General features: G+C 49.8%; 6 protein-coding genes across 7 annotated transcripts; 2 read left to right on the top strand and 4 right to left on the bottom strand.

Annotated features, from left to right (window-relative positions):
* The first annotated feature begins 164 nt into the window (after nt 1-164).
* On the top strand, nt 165-17,447 carry LOC122622091 (progestin and adipoQ receptor family member 4). 2 transcript variants are annotated; one of them, XM_043800269.1, is made up of 8 exons: nt 165-607; nt 924-1,725; nt 12,728-12,943; nt 15,195-15,298; nt 15,358-15,495; nt 15,580-15,588; nt 15,723-15,863; nt 15,971-17,447. In XM_043800269.1, the coding sequence occupies exons 2-8, from the start codon at nt 1,071-1,073 to the stop codon at nt 16,061-16,063; spliced, it is 1,356 nt and encodes a 451-aa protein (XP_043656204.1). In that variant the 5' UTR covers nt 165-607; nt 924-1,070; the 3' UTR covers nt 16,064-17,447. The 2 variants fall into 2 exon arrangements, with proteins under 2 accessions (XP_043656204.1, XP_043656207.1); XM_043800272.1 differs by lacking the exon at nt 15,580-15,588.
* LOC122622086 (neprilysin-4-like) lies at nt 2,147-4,375 on the bottom strand. Its single transcript, XM_043800265.1, has one exon. The coding sequence runs from the start codon at nt 4,348-4,350 to the stop codon at nt 2,224-2,226; it is 2,127 nt and encodes a 708-aa protein (XP_043656200.1). The 5' UTR covers nt 4,351-4,375; the 3' UTR covers nt 2,147-2,223.
* On the bottom strand, nt 5,044-7,556 carry LOC122621912 (neprilysin-4-like). Its single transcript, XM_043799930.1, has 2 exons — nt 7,536-7,556; nt 5,044-7,248 (listed from the first exon to the last, which is right to left on the bottom strand). Exons 1-2 carry the CDS (start codon nt 7,554-7,556, stop codon nt 5,143-5,145), a joined length of 2,127 nt encoding a protein of 708 aa, XP_043655865.1. The 3' UTR covers nt 5,044-5,142.
* LOC122622090 (neprilysin-4) lies at nt 7,889-9,985 on the top strand. Its single transcript, XM_043800268.1, has one exon. The coding sequence runs from the start codon at nt 7,896-7,898 to the stop codon at nt 9,900-9,902; it is 2,007 nt and encodes a 668-aa protein (XP_043656203.1). The 5' UTR covers nt 7,889-7,895; the 3' UTR covers nt 9,903-9,985.
* LOC122622087 (neprilysin-1) lies at nt 10,201-12,583 on the bottom strand. The gene has a single exon (XM_043800266.1). It carries the CDS (start codon nt 12,341-12,343, stop codon nt 10,295-10,297), a length of 2,049 nt encoding a protein of 682 aa, XP_043656201.1. The 5' UTR covers nt 12,344-12,583; the 3' UTR covers nt 10,201-10,294.
* Nucleotides 12,949-15,281, bottom strand: LOC122622089 (neprilysin-1). Its single transcript, XM_043800267.1, has one exon. It carries the CDS (start codon nt 15,098-15,100, stop codon nt 13,055-13,057), a length of 2,046 nt encoding a protein of 681 aa, XP_043656202.1. The 5' UTR covers nt 15,101-15,281; the 3' UTR covers nt 12,949-13,054.
* Nucleotides 17,448-17,601: the final 154 nt, after the last annotated feature.

Below are 17,601 nucleotides of genomic sequence, written 5' to 3'. Positions count from 1 at the left end.
CATCTAGTTGAAATTTAGGCGGGATTTATTTAAATTTAAATTTAAGAAACGGAATGCTAAAACAAAAACGTTATGAAACAAAGACGTCAACATTTTAATTGTTGTATATTTTTCCTATTAAATTAAAGATTTATTGCGCGAGTAACAGCTGGCTGCCTCGTGTTTGGGACTGCGCCTGCGCTGCTTTGGCGCCCAATAAAAATACGGGTTCCGATTCATTCAATTGCATAACAATACGCAAGGAAAAATAACGGTATCGTTATCGTGTGCCCACGCTCAGTCAAATACTGACGTGCCTGTCCCAACGGTCGTGTGCGCGGATTTATTTCCCCGAACTCAGCTTCCCGCGTTTTGTCGCTCTGGGAAAGAGTCCATCTAGCTGGGATATACTTTATTTTGTCCGCCAATAGCCCACGGAAGCCGATCGAATGGCTTGAATACTGATAGACGATATAGTATGCCCCGCCCACGTAACATCTGCAAGCCGAGTGGAGAAACCTGCTCATCGTAGCATCGGTCCTGGATTCTAGCCCCTGAAAAAACGCAATCCTTCTACATTTGCGAGAAGGATTGGGTACCAAAAACGTGTGCGCGTCCCATGGCAGAAGTGAGTATTTTTATTGATTTTTTCCCGGGCCCGGGAGCTGGTATTTGTGGCCTAATCCGAAACTCGCGTGATTCGCATGGAATATTCAATTACACACACACACACACACTGAGGAGTACAAATGGCGCAGGCCTTTTTGGGTCACGAGGCTGCTGTGCGAGTGTGTGTGTGTGTGTTGACATTGTCCTGGTCTCGTTTTCATTTTCCTTTTCGCTTTCGCACGTGCTTTTTTTGGCCAACACATACGTAACACATCGCATCTTGGCCCGCCGCATATAGACGATCCATAATTGATGACGTTGGCTTTCGCTTTCAGCTGGCCAGCTAGGGAACCGGAAACGGAAACGGCCACGCAACCGGAACCGGAACTGGAACCGTAACTAGAACTGGAAGTGTACCCGAAACCGTAACCGTTACCGTTACCGCTACCGATTTCGTAAACGATCGAAGGGATTAGCACGGCATGGACACCGCTGCCGCCGCCGCCGCTGCAGTCGTAGTTGACCTGAAACCCGATCAGCAGCTTCTGGGCAGCTCCACAAAAGCCAGGATTGTAGGAGGAACCACTGCATGCGACTGTCTCGGCAGCACCGTGGAGACCATGTCGCTGACTCCGCCACCCACGCCGCCTACACGCGCCACTGATGGCCATGTGGAAGCGTGTGGAGCTCCAGGCATCCCAAGTGCTCCCGTTGAGACTCACTCCCTGAACGGAGTTAAAAGCAAGGAGGCGCCCGAAACAGCAACAGCATCGACTGAACCCACTCAGCCGGATATGCCCGCCACATCATCAACGTCTTCCCCCAAAGCTTCCACCACGCCAACGTCTGCCTTGCTGGGATCGGGATCTGCCACAGGCTCGGTAGTCCCCGCAGCGGAGCATCCACCCGCTGCAGCCTCATCTGTGCCCAGTAGCAGTAGTGGCAGCAGCACCAGCAGCAGCAGCAGTTCCGGATCCGAGGAGAATGTGGTCCAGCTGCTGCCCTGGCAGGACATGCCCACGTATCTGCAGTTCAATCCCTACGTGCTCCGGGGTTACAGACCACTGCAGACCTTCAAGGGATGCCTTCTCAGCCTGTTCTACTGGCACAACGAGACCATCAACATACTGACACACGGTGAGTTCCGTTTGCCCTCCACCTTCCACCATCCTCCTCCACTTCCGCCTTCCTTCCCGCCCACCTGTCACCACTGGCTAAATTATCGATCCGCCGCGTCAAACTGCTCGTAACAATCACGGTCAAAGCCAAGTGGAGGCACGTAAATAGATTAGGTCGGAATTTGTAATGAACCTTGACTGAGGTTGGCCTGGGCATGCACAAGAAAGTGGCCAAGTAAAGACAATAGGCTATTTTTGATCGCTTTTATTAGTTTTAAGTAAACTTGTTATATTTTATATTTTTCACAGATTTTAAATTATTCATGTCCTGACCAAGTCAACAAAATCTCTTTGCGCTACTCTAAGCTATTACATAAAATTAAGTTATTTTTACTGTTTAAAGCAAAGCAAATCTAAATGGGATACAAACTCAGTGGCACTAAATATTTTATTTGATTTATTCCTTACGAAAATATTGATCAAGTTGAGGAATGTCATTTCGGAACCATCTTTGTAACTAGTACAGTATGCATTTCTCCTTAGGATTCATGGCGGCTCCGGCTGGGCAGTTGAACTCTTTGGAGAACTCCTCGAAGTTCGACAAGGATCCAATAACGCGGAACTTTCCTGGCATGTGCTGGTCGGTTGATACCTGCAGGGCCTTCACACTGGGATGTGCATCGTTGCACCAGACCTGCGCAAAGCTGATGAAGAACAGCTGGTTGGCGGAGTATCGCAGGTTGGGCAGGGTCTCCTTGGCCAGGACCTGGCTGACACTCGAGCTATTTGTGATTTGCGACTCAAACCATTTGCGGTAGGCTGCGTAGGCCAGCCGTGTTCCCCCATTGTCCGCAATGTTCTCCGACTGCGCGGTTGACTCCTTCAGCTGGATTCCATCGTACACATAGCGGCCGTACTGCTTGGTGAAGCATTCCCTTCGTTTCAGGAAGTTGCTGCTGGACTTCTCATCCCACCAATCCGTCGAGTTTCCCTTGTCATCAAACTTTCGTCCGCTGTCGTCGAATCCGTGGATTAACTCGTGTCCAATTAGGGAGGCCAGGGTTCCGAACATAACCGCATTGGGGTAGACATCGGACCAAATGTAGAAGGGCTGTAGCAGGGCAACCGGAATCTTGATGACGTTCTCTATCAGGATGTTGGCCGGGGTGTAACTGAGATGGGTGCCCGCCTCAAACGGTTGGCCTGGCTTGTGGAGCCACACCCGATTCTCTTTGGCACTGATTATACTTATATATCGCACATTCTCCACGAAATCCTCACTTTGCATATTGAGTCCCTCAAACTCCTCGGTGAAGTTAACCTCGGAGTAGTTGTTGACCTCCAGCGTCATTGCCTGTAGCTTCGCAATAGCCAGATCTCGGGTGGGCTGCTCAATCCAATCCAAAGCGGGACTGAAACGGAGGGTCTCGTCAAAGGTAGACTTCATCTGACGCCACATGCTTTCGATTTCTCTTGTGGACTTCTCGTTGTTGTAGCGACGGTAGAACATGTTGTCCAGACTCTTGGCGAAGTACTTCTTGGTAAGTTCCACACAGGCCTGCTTCAGCTTCTCCGGCTTCTCGGATGGTGTCTCTATAAACTCTATGACGAGTTGAAAGAATATATAGTTGGCTACAGTGCGCTTGGGCGTACGCTTGATAACTTCGACCAAATTTTGCTGATAACGCGAGTTGTATTCGTAAATCTGGTCGGAAATGCGCTCTCCCATGACCACAGACAGAAATCGCTCGATGTCCAAGGTGGGAGAGTACCTCTTTTGGATGTCGTCCACTGTGACTAACTGAGCCAATTCATCCAGATCTAGTCCTTCGCTTTCGTCCACCATTCCCTTGGCCAAGTCCACCTCAAAGTCAAGCAGTTCCTTTGCCGTTTTTTTGGCCAATTCCATATTCACACCCAGAAAACGCTGCAGGGTGCGCTGGATATTTACACGATATTTCTGACGATACACTGCCGTTGCTTCATCGAGGTACATGGACCGTGACTCCAGTGGGAAGTTTTGCTGACCCAGATATATTCGGTTCCGGGTGTTGCTCCCGAAGTCCTTACTTACATCACAGGCTAAGATGGGAGTGACGCTGTATCGGTAGGCCATGCGAGCACTAGTCCCCAGCCAGTCGAAGTCGTCCTCCTTCCAGGAGGATCCCTCGAGCATCGGCATCGTACCGAATTCGGCAATGAGCCCCTTCATCTTATCGATGTAGGTCGAGTTGAGCTCTTTAATCCGGAGGCAGGACTCGTAGAAGTGCTTCACCTGAATGTCCTCCGGAGTGTCGTGGGTATCGTGGGGTGTGCTGAGCATCTTCAGTATCTTTCGGTTGAGACCTTTGGTCAAAGTCTCGAATATTCCGGTAGTGACCACCTGCATGGTCGAAGCCGAGTTGATGCGGTTATAGTTGCCACAGGAGAATGCGTAGAAATCGTTGCACGGATCTGCCTTCTGGTCCATAAAGCTCTCGATCTCAGCAGTCTTCGCCTGACGCAGTAACTCCTTCATGTAGGGCTTGTCCTGTTTGAGATCCTCATCGCTGGTGGGGGCAGCTGCGACCTGCGCACCTAGGAAGTGGCCAGCTATGCAAATGCAGAGCCACAGCATCGCGTTGTGTTTCGCCTTAATTTCCATGATCGACTGGCGTGCCTCAGTTGAACTGATGAGTTAATCGCCATCCCCATTAAAGCCAAGCCGCTCCTCTGTTCTCGGGAAACAAAAGGCGACCCTGGGGTTATCGAGTGTTCTCTGCCACATTGCTGAGCTTAAACTCTGGGGTTCTATTGCTCACTGCTGATTGCGAGTAGCTTGCCAATTTATATCAGATCATTGTTTCTTAGAAGCATTATTATACAATAATGCTTCTACAAGCCTACAATCTTTTTCCCAAGATAAGGCAAAAATCTTCCATTTCTATATACATTTGGATCTGTGATTCTGTTCGGGAAAAAACCCCAAAAAACCCACAAATAAGTCAATAATTTTTGAATATAACTTTCAATTATGTATATATAATGTATATGTTCTATCTAAGACTTTTGCATATTGTTCTACTCACGTGAATGATTCAATTGATGTCAAGGTAGTTGATTACTCTGCCATGACGTCCAGTCGATGTGTACCTATTGTAAAACTCAAACAATATAAACCCCAGCGAGCACGTTTTCGATTTGTGACGAAAGCGGATTCTCCACATTTTGCTTACATGCTAGTTTTGCCATAAATATGACTTTTCCGATCAAGATAATATGACATTGTATATAGGCGCATTTAAGTTTTATTTGTACAACGTCAATATATGAATTCAAGTTAAGGTAGGGAATAAGATAAGATAACCATTACTAAAAGTGCACATCCTTCACAAAGTAAATAGTTACCAACAAATAAAATTGAAGTGGCGGAACATTGCTTTTACTATTACATAACCTAGTAAAGTATGCATTTCTCGCAGGGATTCATGGCAGATCCCGCTGGACAGTTGAACTCTTTCGAGAACTCCTTGAAGTTGGATAAGGTTCCAATAACACGGTACTTTGCTGGCGTGTGTTCGTCGGTTGATACCTGCAGGGCCTTCAGACTGGGATGTACATCGTTGCACCAGACCTGCGCAAAGCTGATGAAGAAGAGCTGGTTGGCGGAGTATCGCAGGTTGGGCAGGGTCTCCTTGGCCAGGACCTGATTGACACTCGAGCTATTTGTGATTTGCGACTCAAACCATTTGCGGTAGGCTGCGTAGGCCAGCCGTGTTCCCCCATTGTCCGCAATGTTCTCCGACTGCGCGGTTGACTCCTTCAGCTGGATTCCATCGTACACATACCGGCCGTACTGCTTGGTGAAGCATTCCCTTCGTTTCAGGAAGTTGCTGCTGGACTTCTCATCCCACCAATCCGTCGAGATTCCCTTGTCATCAAACTTCCGTCCCCTGTCGTCGAATCCGTGGATTAACTCGTGTCCAATTAGGGAGGCCAGGGTTCCGAACTTAACCGCATTGGGGTAGACATCGGACCAAATGTAGAAGGGCTGTAACATGGCAACCGGAACCTTGATGGTGTTCTCTATCGGGTTGTTGGCCGGGGTGTAACTTAAAATTTCGGCTTCTTCTATTGGTTTCGGCGGCTGGCGAAACAGTTGCCGCATTTGCTTTGCACCCAGCTGGAAAACCTGACGCAGATTCTCGATATAGTCTGTGGTTTGCAAATTGAGGTCCGCAAAGTCTTCGGTTAAGTTCTCCTTAGAGTAGTTGTTGAGCTCCAGTGTCATAGCCTCCAACTTAGCGATGGCAAGATTTCGAGTGGATCGCTCGATCCAGTCTAGCTCCGGACTGGATAGCAAGGCCTCCCTAAAGGTGGACTTCAATTGATGCCACATGTTGTCCATTTCTCTAGAGGATTTCTCGTTTTTGTATCGGCGGTAAACCATATTGTCCAGGTTCTTGGCGAAGTACTTCTTGGTGTAGGTCAAACAGAGCTTTGGCAGCGTGGTCGAAGACTTCCCTGATTTCACCAAAAACTTCCATATCAGACGATAGAATATATAGTTGGCAACAGTGCGCTTTGGCGTACGCTTAATCACTTCGACCACATTTTGCTGATAACGCCTATTGAATTCGTAGATCTGGTCGGAAATCTCCTCTCCCATGCTCACGAATATCAATTTCTCTATGTCGATGGTGGGGGCATATCTCTTGCGCAAGTCAGCGACAGTTAGAAGTTCGAGCTGGTCTTTTAAGTCGTGGTGTTCCTTATTGTCCACAAGTCCATTGGCCAATTCCACCTCGAAGTCAAGCACTTCCTTGGCCGTTTTCATTGCCAATTCCTTCTCAACTTCTAAGATTCCCTCAAAAAAATACTGGAGTCCAGCCTTATAATTTTGGCGGTAGAATGCCGTTTCGTTGTTTAAATACATGCCACGTGATTCTAGTTGGAATTCCTGCCGAACTACGTAGATGATGTTTCTTTGGTTATTGAGCATGTCCGTGGTCACCTCTACTCCTATAATTCCTATAATTCCGTATCGGTGGTTGATGCGAGCAGTAGTCTCCACCCAGTCGAAGTCGTCCTCCTGCCAGGAGGATCCCTCGAGCATCGGCATTGTTCCAAATTCGGCAATGATCCGCTTCAGCTTTTCTTTGAACTTGAGCTCCTTAATCCCGAGGCAGGACTCGTAGAAGTGCTTCACCTGAATGTCCTCCGGAGTGTCGTGGGTATCGTGGGGTGTCTTGAGCATCTTCAGGATCTTCCGGTTGAGACCGTTTTTCAGAGTTTCGAATAATCCGGTGCTGTCCTTCTGCAAGTTCAAAGCCGAGTTGATGCGTTTGTAGTTGCCACAGGAGAAGGCGTAGAAATCCTTGCACGGATCCGTCTTCTGGTCCAAAAAGCTCTCGATCTCAGCAGCTTTGGCTTGACGCAGTAGCTCCTTGATGTAGGGCGTGTCCTGGTTGAGAGCATCCTCGTCTGTGGGGGCCGCTAGGACCAGCGCACTTAAAACGTTGCCAGCAATCAAAATGTAGAGCAGTTTCATAGTCTTGTGCTTCTTTTGAAATGAAATATTTGAATAAACTATGTGGGTTAATCTTTTGCCGAAAAAAGAATTTGCGATTCTAAGCTAATCGCTTTTTTCTTTTTCCAGCTTAGTGGTGGTAAATAAATGTTTGAAGCTTGGCATAGATCTTTAAACATGGAAACCCCTCTTAGTAGTTCATGATATGTTTACTAAGCTTTTTAATGCAATGCACTGTATTCTATAGTATATAATGGTAATGCTATCGACTGTAATAAAATGCAAAGCAAAGCAATTAACCGTCAATACTAGTTTCTGACGGCTTTAAGTGCCCTTAGCATTCCACCCAGTTATAACACTATGACGTGAGCTGTATTCCAGTCACGCACTCCCCTCTAAGTTGGGATGGGAGCATGGGACCCACGACCGAGCGGGTGATAAGGAAGAGCTGGAACAGCGCTTCCACCCCGTGCAGCACTGAAAAGAATTTCAAACATATATTATTATATGGCAAATTAATCCAATGGCAAGGCAGCTTAACCTATCGCAATTACAAATCGGGCCAGCGAGTGAGTTCAGATTTCTCTCAGTGCAGCTTAATCTCAGTCGCAGTCGCTGAGAGTGGGTGCGGAAGTGCGTCTCGTCGAGCTGCCCGTTCAGTCGCTCTCGGAGTGTTCGCCATGGAGAACTTTGGTATCGCACATGCCCTGCTGCAGCTACTGTTGCTCCAGCTGGTGGGAAGTGGTCGAGGTCACCTGCTAACTGGTCAGCCGGCCATTGACCTGCGCATCCAGGCGCGGGAGCAGCTGATCTCGCAGAGCAACGACAGCGTCTACGTCCAGCGACTGATGCGTCTGTCCAAGTCCGCCGAGATGCGCAGCTATATGCAGCAGGACGCGGATGCCTGCGACAACTTCTACGACTACAGCTGCGGAAATTGGCCCCAGATCAATCCGGCCAACGATGCCTATCCCCGGGAGACAAACTTCGAGCAGCTGCTGGTCAAGGCCTATCGCCACAAGCAGCAGCGGCTGATGGAGCAGCCGGCGAACGAGGAAGTGGATGAGGTGGCCGTGCTCCGACTGAAGGAGTTCTATGCCAGTTGCCTGCTCTTTCGACAGGCGTCGGAGGATCTCTACCGAGTTCAGCTGCAGGAAATTGTGGCGGAATTCGGACGCATGCCAGTCCTGAGTCTACCGGGTCAGGAGTGGCCAGCCGAGGAGTTCGATTGGCAGGACACGGTGGCGCGAGTAAAGCGGCAGTACGGCTTTGACATCCTTCTGCTCTTCCAGCAGTCGGCGGAGCGGATATACGTGGGTCAGCCCAAGCAGATTCGCCCAGAGCCCAACAGGAAGGCCGACATAGCCAAGCAACTGGAACGTCACTTGGGTGTGGATCCCAAATTGGCCGGAAGAACGGCCAGGGAAATCACACAGTTTGAGCATCAGATTGCCACCATTATGGTGGATCGTCGAGTTGGAGTGATGTCCAAATTGCACATTCCAAATGACACGGACTACGTTGATGGCGCTAATCTCACCCAGTATGTGGAAACTGTCCTTGGCCGGCAGTTGGAAGCCAACGAGTCGCTCTACGAGCATGTGCCTGGGTATCTAAGTAAATTAGATGACCTGGTGACGGTGACACCACCTCACGTGCTGGCCAACTACGTCTTCAGTGAGCTTCTAAAGCACTTCTACTACGAGCGAGCGGAATCCGTTGTGGAGCAGTGCGTCAGCCGGGTCAGGGATCTCTTCGCCGAGCTGCTTGACAACATGGTATTCAAGCAGTATGGAGATGAAGGCACCCTGAAGGATATAAATGCCGTCTGGCAGCAGGTACAGCGCAGCTTTAGAGGTGCATTGCAAAACTCTTCGGCGGATTGGTTGGTTCCGGAGACGAGAGAAAATCTGCTGGAGCAGCTGTATACCACCAGTCTGGTGATCAATGGATACGCCAAAGTGAACTTCACCCAGCGATATAAGGAACTGCAGCTGAAACCTAGGGATTATCTTCACAATCTGAGGACCATACTTCACCACCAGAGTTTGAGGGTCAAGGTAAAGGCTCAGACAGCGGTCACCTATGATCCTGTGGGAAAAAGAGTCCTGCTACCAGTGGTACTGCTCCAGCCGAACTTCCTGTGGTCCCGCTACTATCCAAAAGCAGTGCGGTATGGCAGTCTGGGCACCTTGCTGGCCCAGCAATTGGCACACAGCCTGGAAGACGCATCCAAGTGGGATGCCAAATCGTTTGCTGAGTACTCCAAAAGGAAGTCCTGCTTCAAGGAGCAGTACGGTAGGTTGCGGCTCAATGGACACTACTTGCCGGAGAGCGATCTGCAGGCGGAGAACATAGCCGACAATCTGGCCATTCAGGTGGCCTACCACGCCTACCGAAGGCTTCTGGCGGAGCTGGACCCATCCTTCCTGGGCTCGGAATCGCTGCCACAACTGAACCTTGGCTCCCGGCGGCTATTCTTCCTCAGCTTCGCCCAGTTGTGGTGCAATGATGCCAACGAGCAGTTCCGGGACAAGCAATCCCTGTTTCTGGGCACTCCCAATGCCCTGCGCGTCCTGGGAGCTCTATCGAACTTTAGAGCCTTTGGACGGGACTTTAACTGCGGCAGCGCAAGCAGGATGACCTCTGCCCAGAAGTGTCAGCTCTTCGCCGTAAACCTGGACTAGTTAGGAGATCAACTAAAGTACTTTGAACTTAATTCGACCCATAATAAATACTTATACTTAATGGTTGGGACATTGGCTTTAGTAATGGGTCTAACTAAAAGTGAAGGGTATTTCTAAATAAGTTGTTACTTCTCGACATATATTGTCCACAGCGATTATCAGAGCGTCTATATAGCCATGACCGTCTATATTTGTAATTCTACGCACTCTCATTGATAAAGCTACTTTGTTTACATTTCTCTACACATTCAGCATTTGCGTTATATATGTCAGAATTGTATTTTTGCCACTGGAAAAATGCTCTTATATTTGTTTGTTTATTTTGATTTTCCGCAACTAATAGGAATTTGAGCTTAGTTAAATACAAAATGAATGAATTATAGAGGGCTTTATCAGTAGATGGAGCACTTGTACTCCGGATCCATGGGCGCCGACTGAGAGCAGTTGAAGACCCAGGGGAACTCCTGGAAATTGGACAGCGGTCCGATCACGCGGTATTTACTGGGTGCATGGTTATCCGAGCGAGTCACCCAGGGCTGGAAGAGGAACTGGACGTCGTCGCACAACAGTTGGGCGTATCCCAAGAAGAAAAGCTGGCGACTGTTGAAGGGCAGACCCTCCATGGTTTCCCGCTGGAGCACCTCCTCGGATTGCTGACCCAGCCACTGCTCGTAGGCGGCGTAGGCCAACTTAAGGCCACCACTGTCCGCTATGTTCTCCGACTGATCCTTCCGCTCCGGCAGCTTCGATCCGCCGTACTTGTACTGGTGATACTGAGCCTGAAAGCACTTGCGGCGCTCCTCGAACTCGTAACGGGATTTCGAGTCCCACCAAGGTGCCAGGTTGCCAGAAGCATCGTACTGCCGTCCATCGTCGTCGAAGCCATGCAGCATCTCGTGGGCGAGGAGGTAGCCCAGAGTGGAGTACTTCAACGCCTCCGGATACTGGTCACCCCAGAAATATCGTGGCTGCAGCAGGGCCACCGGGATCGTGATGTTGTTCTCCTGAATGTTGTAGGCGGGAGTGAATCCGAGCAGATCTGTGGCATCTACGGAGTTTGCCGGCTGATTAATCCTCGCCACGGTTTTTTTGCTCTTGGCAATGAGCAGCTGCTGGACATTCGGAACGTAATTGAGGCGATCGATGGACACCTCTCCATACAGATTCTCGAAGTCCTCCCCGTCGTGGGAGTTGATGTTCATCTGCATACGTTCCAGCTTACCGATGGCCAGCGTCCTGGTGCCATTGGATATCCAGTCGAGTTTGTCGCCCAACAGCCGCTGCCTGAAGATGCCTTTGATCTGATCCCAGATCTTGTAAACTTCCGACTCCACATCCTGGCTGCGATAACGCTTGTACACGGCGTGCTCGGCGAGCTTTCCGAAGTACTTCTTGGTCGATTCAGTGCACCACTTAACCATGTCGTTGGGTTTGGCGTCCACCAGAAAGTCCTCGAGCAGCTTCCACATAACATAGTTTGCCTGTGTGGCCAGCGGTGAGCTTCGCATGACCAGAAGTGCGTGATCGAGATACTCCTCGTCATAGATGTACAACGACTCGGGAATGTTTTCCTCACCAAGGATCACCCCCAGGAATTCGGTGAAATTCAGATGGTCGCTGTACTTCTCTTGAAGATCGGCCACCGTATAGAGGGATAGTGATTCCTGCAGAGTCGCTGCACCAGAGCCACCGGTCGAGAAAGTGGTCTCCAACTCATGGATCTGCTGAGCTGTGTGCTTTGCAACGCTGGGACTCAGCCCGAAGTATTGCTGCAGATCCATGGATATGCGGACTTCCTCCAAAAGATTTGTGAGGTGAGTGTTAGGCGTCTTAAAATCTGGCTGACTAATGTACACGCGGTTCACCGATGTGTTCCGGATATCGTGCATGATCTCCAGGCCTAGGATGATCTGTTTTCCGTACTTCTGCTGTATCTGGGCCACCATTCGCCACCAACTGAAGTCGGAGGAGTTCCACTGGGGCCCAGCCAAGGCCGGGAGTACTCCGTACTCCCCGATGACGTTCTCCAGGGCCAGCTTGTAGTGGACATCGTCGCGGTGAACCAGGTTGCAGGACATGTAGAAGCGCTGCATCTTCTTTTCCAGCTCGGCTTGCAGGTCATCGGAACGCAGCAGCCGCTGGAGACGTCGATCGAATCCCTTGGATAATAACTGCAAGTTGTCGGTCATGAGGTTGCCGAAAAGCTGGGCGGGATTCTGACGATGCCAGTTTCCACAGGCATGGGTGTAGAAGTCGTCGCACGGCGATACCTCCGGCTTCATCATGGTCTTGATTTCGGCCACTTTCGCTTGCACGATGATTTTCTTGGCGTAATCCGATGTCAAGTCGTCGGCAAAGGGATCATCCCCATCCGATGACTTGGCCATAGCTGAAACTATGGCCAACACAAGGCACAGCCACAACAACCGACATGTCATCATCACGCGCCTAATTAAACTCAACTAATTTTCAATTGCTCCCGATCGGTGGCGGCCACCTTATCAGCGGAATTTGTTTATACAATGTCCAGGGCGCTGGGGTAGGTCAACACGTTATCTCCCGGCTCTTATAAAATCTCTACTGCACTCTTATATATTTTCGTGCTCCAGACTAATTCGCTTCAATCCAGACAGGCTTATGTTGGAGGTTTATCGCAGAGAACTAAATGTACAGACCAAAAATATTACGCTCCACTACCTCCGAATAAACCTATTGTGTGTAACTAGAAAAAGGTGACCTCATATCTATCTTTTGGTTGGTCAGCTACTAGCTCCCTGTATTGAATGGTTCTTGAAGTTTTACCCTCGCTCATCTTACCATTCCAGCCATACCCATCTTCTACATCCTGGCCATCGTGCCCGGACTGATGCCCTGGGACAGTGGCTACAAGTTCCTGTCCTTCTGCCACGTCTTCGGGTCGGTGGCTCCCTGGTGCGGCAGCTTCGTCTACCACCTGTTCATGAACATCGAGAAGGGCGAGAACGTCTACTACACGCTGCTCAAGTTGGACATGGTCGGGATCTGGGTGAGCCAGAGCTTTGGTGAGTACAAGCGCAATGATAATCAGTTAATGACCCAATGCCTGGGAAGCGGAACTATTTAATTCAGTACATATATACATATACGCGTAATCAGCTAGACGTGGGGAAATCTCAATACATCAGGCACTTGTTTGGGGGATTCATCTTGGTCGAGTTGCTGCACTGGAATGCCTCGGCGAAGGCTGGGCTGTTGATCATCATGGCGAATACCCTGGCCTCGTATGGCGGATGGAGATTGTGTCGCACAAAGTTTGCTCTTCTTTCTGGATAGATATCCGAGCACATGAACTGGGCTGCGCTGAGGAAGAAAAGCTGATCCGGCGACTGCGTCATGTGCGGCAGGCTTTCCGTTTCCTCCACCGTTACTTGATCCAACCACTTCCGGTACGCCGACTGCGCAATGCGAATGCCCACATTGTCCGCTATACTCTCAGCTTGTGACTCCAATCTACGCAGTCGCAAGTTGCCGTACCGCATACCACTGAACTGGTCAGCCAGGCAATTCTTGACCAGCTCGAAACCCACCTTGGTCTGGGCGCTCCAGTTGTCGTTGAGGTTTCCCTTGCTGTCGTAGAGCCGGTTGAGATCATCGAATCCGTGGGCCATCTCGTGAGCCAGCGTGAAACCCAAGGTGCCGTACATAAGAGCAGCCGGATAAATATCGTCCCAGAGATAGCGATGCTGCATATAGCTGACCGGCAGCACCACAAGATTGGTTTCTGTCTCGTAGATTGGAGTCTCGGTTACGCCGTAGTAGTAGTTTATGCTGCTGGACTCCCGCATTAGATCCGCACGGAGATTGCTGGCCTTCACCTCCAGCAGGCGTTGCACATTGCCGTAATAATCGGCGGAGCTGACCACCAGATCGCCGTACAGCTCCTCAAAGTTGACCGCCTGGCCGCCGGCTATCTCGAAGTACATACCCTTGAGTTTTTCCAGTAATTCCACACGTGTACGCTCCTCCAGCCATTCAATGTTCGGGGAACTGAGCATTTCCTCGAAGGAGTTCTTCAGCTCCACCCACAGACTCCTCATCTCGTTGGCTATGTGCGGACTTTGCTGCTCCAGTGAGTGGTACACCATATGGTCCACCACATCGGGAAACAGTTCGGTGATCCGCTCGTGACAGATTGTTTTCTGCTGCTCCTCATTCGCCGTGATCTCGAAGTCGGTCAACAGACTGGACAGCATATAGTTGGCCAGCACATGGTTGGGAGTGCTCAGCAGGATCTTCTTCACCTGGAAAAGGTAGCTGGGCACCGACTCGAAAACCGGTAGATTGTACTCGGAACCCAGCCAGGAGGTCACAAAACGAGTCACGTTAAGAATCGGTCCGTAGGCATCGCTCATGTCGGACAGCGTGGTCAGTCGGCGCATCAGTCGCGGATCGCGGTTAATTCTATGGTCGAACGTACTACGCGACAGTTCGGACTCCAGTTCGATGATCTCCTCAGCAGTCTTTCCAGCTCGCTCCTCCGACAGACCCAGGAGGTTCCGCAGACGCATCTTCAGCGCGAACTTCTTTGAGAGATTGGCCAACTCATCGCTCTCAAAGAGATCGAGCCTTTGGCCCAACTGAAGGCGTTTAATTTGGGAGTTGTAGTGATCCGGAACCACATAGACACCCAGTAGAGTCAACTTTCCGTAGCGTCGCAGCAACTGAGCCATCAGCTCGAGGGCGTCAAAACCGACGTAGTCCCAGGACTTGCCCTCCACCGCCGGCATTCCACCAAACTCCCTTAGAACACCGAGTAGATGGGATCGCTGTTTCGTCCGCAAAGCCGCTGTGTCCAGGCAGGATTCGTAGAAATACTTGACGCGCACCTCCATCGGCCGATCTGTACTTATCCGGGGCTCGTTGAGCACCTGCCTCACCCGACGCAGATAGTTGGCAAACATAAGCTGGCGGATACTGGTGTCTTTCTTCGAGGTGGCCGCATTTATTGCCGCATAATTCCCGCAGGCATAGCCGTAGAAATCGTCGCAGGGACGCACAGAGGTGTCCATAAAGGAGCGCATCTCCGCCGACTTGGCGATCCGCATGATCTGCTGGCCCAGGGGCGTCGTTAGCTCCTTGAAGACACCACCCTGGACGGCCGCTGAACCGACGGCCAAGGTGACAAAGATTAGGCAAGCGGAAGCTGGGAGGCGTTCCATCGCGATCGAGCTTTGTTTTCCGACTGGGCCGTCTTATCGGCGGGCAGACTGTGTGTGCTAACTATCTCTTCCGCTCTCCGGTTTCTATTTCCAGGTGCCCTGCCCCTGGTCACAGCCACCACTCTGTGCTTCCCCCCCGTGCTCAAGTGGCTCATCATTGTTTCCTACTGTGTGCTTTCGCTGTGGGGCCTCTACAAGGTGAGTGCCACTTGCAGTTGATGCGGAATCCTCTCTGAACGATCCTTAATCCCCGACAGGCTCTAACGGCCAGCTCACCCTGGCAGCGTCGCTTGTGTTTCGCCCTGCCGTTCGCCATGCGCTCCATCCTGACCTTCCTGCGCATCCGTGGAATGGTCGGCGGCAGTCACATGGCCCTTTCCCATGTCTACCTGCAGGTGCGTATGTCCGGGCTTTCCAATTGACTAACTGCTATTTTCTATAACTGTACGTTTTTGGCTGGCCTCTCTCGGTGCGCATAGGTTGAAGTTGTAAGTCACATTTTCATACATATGTACATTCGAGTAAATGGACAGAGCCGCTTTGCACTTTTCCCAGCGGACACAAGACACCAATCCGCTTTCGAATCCGGTTCGCTAATTTGCTGATTAACCCTCTGTTCCAGGACGGCGTCTCCATACTGGGCGGTGCCATCGGAGCGATGCGAATCCCCGAGAAGTGGTTCCCCGGAGTGGTGGACTTCTATCTGAACTCCCACAACATAATGCACGTGCTGGTCGTCGTGGCAGTTTACTCCATGCACAAGGTGGGTGGGATACAGCAGGGATTAAGGCTGTGTCCTGGTGGAGATCGTCCCTTCTGGCGGGGATCGTGGAGCAAGTGCTTATGTTACTCATATTTATTTGTCCTTAGGCCACCATCAAGGACTTCGAGTGGATGTCGACGCAGACCTGCCACACGGCCGCCAATGCCACGGAGCAGGCTCTGGGTCACGTGGAGCTATGACCCGCTTATTGGCTGCTGCCGCTAGTGCTGCTGCCCTTGCCTTGGATAATCCTGGCCAGGCGGCGGGCCCGGACGCACTTGATCCGCGCCCTCATCGCGCCCATCGCCTGGCGGAGGCGGCGCGTCCAAGTCCCCGGATGAGACCAGACAGAGATCCATGGATGCAGTGGGGCGGGGACGAACGCTACTTGAATATACCGTGTATAAGAGAGCGAAGATGATGTAGTAACAATATACATATGTATATCTAGGTGTAGGTATAGGCCATACATATATGAACTGTATGTGTGTATTTACATATAGTACTTACTTCGACTGTGGTATTAAGCATTAAGGTTATATTATTACTGGGACGAGACGTGACGAGACGAACGACAGGATGGCAGGACGATAGGATGACAGGATGACAGGATGGCAGGATGTCAGGATGGTTCGGAACCAAGTCTTCGGATTCACGCTAATCTCTTGGATATACAGTTGCAATATGGCTGCGCAATGGATAACGAGTAATTGATAACGATACATGAATAATGAATAATGAGTAATTGTAATGATGATTTGAATGATGTTGATACACATGTACCTCATTGTGCTTACGACAACACATCTTATTTTCAAATACTCGTACGTACAACTTTGTACCTCGTCGAAAATTCTACAATAAGAACACCTATAAGCTAATCTCTTCCTAGTTGAACTTTTAGATATGCAATTTGTTAATTTTGGCAAGCTAGCGAGCTAGTGGTAGTGTAAGCCTAGTTAAAGCTCCAATCTGTGCATAGTTGTGAACGAAACTCAACCACTCATTTCTTGCTGATGGGTACTAGTACTATAGTTAGAGACCCGAATTCAAGTTGGACAAGTGTGAAAACCAATACAGTCTCCTGGCAAATCGCTGCTGCAACGAATCACGTACATGAACACGTAGTAAGAATTCGAATTGGATTGGGTTTATATCATTTATGTCAATTGAGTGCGCAATATTAACCTCAAGTATTTATTGAGCTCCCCGAGTATTGAATATTATTAGAAACCGCAATATTTATTACGAGTACGTGTACCCTAGGAGCTAAGCATTAGGGCGGGTATACAACCAACTTAACTATACGATAGCAACCTTTCGAGCGTCGGTCTATTTTAATCCTAGCAATGCGAACAATTATGAGTAATGCGTTTTAGTAGTGTCAATAATTTACACCACCCAGTCGACGGAAGGCGAAAAAGAGGGCGAATCTAACAAGTGAAACGTAAGCTAACAAACGAATTCAAACAAACAAAGCAATAATTATAGGCAGACTCAATGCTTTAAGTTTAAAGTTGCTGCTACACATAAGTGACAATTATACGAATAATGTAAAACGATTTTCTGAGAGGTTAATAAACATTAAAAGTGTATTTAATGAGCAAATGAAAAGCACTCGCAACGTCTTTTAATTTGAATATGTAAGTTCCCCTGGAAGTATCACCGCCAGGTGGCGTGCTGGTGCCTTGCCCTCAGGTGGCGCAGGTTGGCAGCTCTGGTCAACTAAAATCCCAAA

The sequence above is a fragment of the Drosophila teissieri genome, chromosome 3R (genome assembly GCF_016746235.2).
Source record: "Drosophila teissieri strain GT53w chromosome 3R, Prin_Dtei_1.1, whole genome shotgun sequence".
Lineage (NCBI taxonomy): Eukaryota > Metazoa > Arthropoda > Insecta > Diptera > Drosophilidae > Drosophila > Drosophila teissieri.
The sequence above is the reverse complement of the archived record's forward strand: the minus strand, read 5'-3'. Positions and strand labels throughout refer to the sequence as shown.

What these genes read in the sequence shown, in the direction of transcription:
- LOC122622087 (XM_043800266.1), bottom strand. Translation starts at nt 12,343, where the DNA reads ATGATGACATGTCGGTTGTTGTGGCTGTGCCTTGTGTTGGCCATAGTT.
- LOC122621912 (XM_043799930.1), bottom strand. Translation starts at nt 7,556, where the DNA reads ATGCTAAGGGCACTTAAAGCC. An exon ending in TGCTAAGGGCACTTAAAGCC is followed by an intron (nt 7,249 to 7,535) that starts GTCAGAAACTAG and finishes TCATTTCAAAAG; the next exon opens with AAGCACAAGACTATGAAACT.
- LOC122622089 (XM_043800267.1), bottom strand. Translation starts at nt 15,100, where the DNA reads ATGGAACGCCTCCCAGCTTCCGCTTGCCTAATCTTTGTCACCTTGGCC.
- LOC122622090 (XM_043800268.1), top strand. Translation starts at nt 7,896, where the DNA reads ATGGAGAACTTTGGTATCGCACATGCCCTGCTGCAGCTACTGTTGCTC.
- LOC122622091 (XM_043800269.1), top strand. Translation starts at nt 1,071, where the DNA reads ATGGACACCGCTGCCGCCGCCGCCGCTGCAGTCGTAGTTGACCTGAAA. An exon ending in CATCAACATACTGACACACG is followed by an intron (nt 1,726 to 12,727) that starts GTGAGTTCCGTT and finishes TTACCATTCCAG; the next exon opens with CCATACCCATCTTCTACATC. An exon ending in CAGTTTACTCCATGCACAAG is followed by an intron (nt 15,864 to 15,970) that starts GTGGGTGGGATA and finishes ATTTGTCCTTAG; the next exon opens with GCCACCATCAAGGACTTCGA.
- LOC122622086 (XM_043800265.1), bottom strand. Translation starts at nt 4,350, where the DNA reads ATGGAAATTAAGGCGAAACACAACGCGATGCTGTGGCTCTGCATTTGC.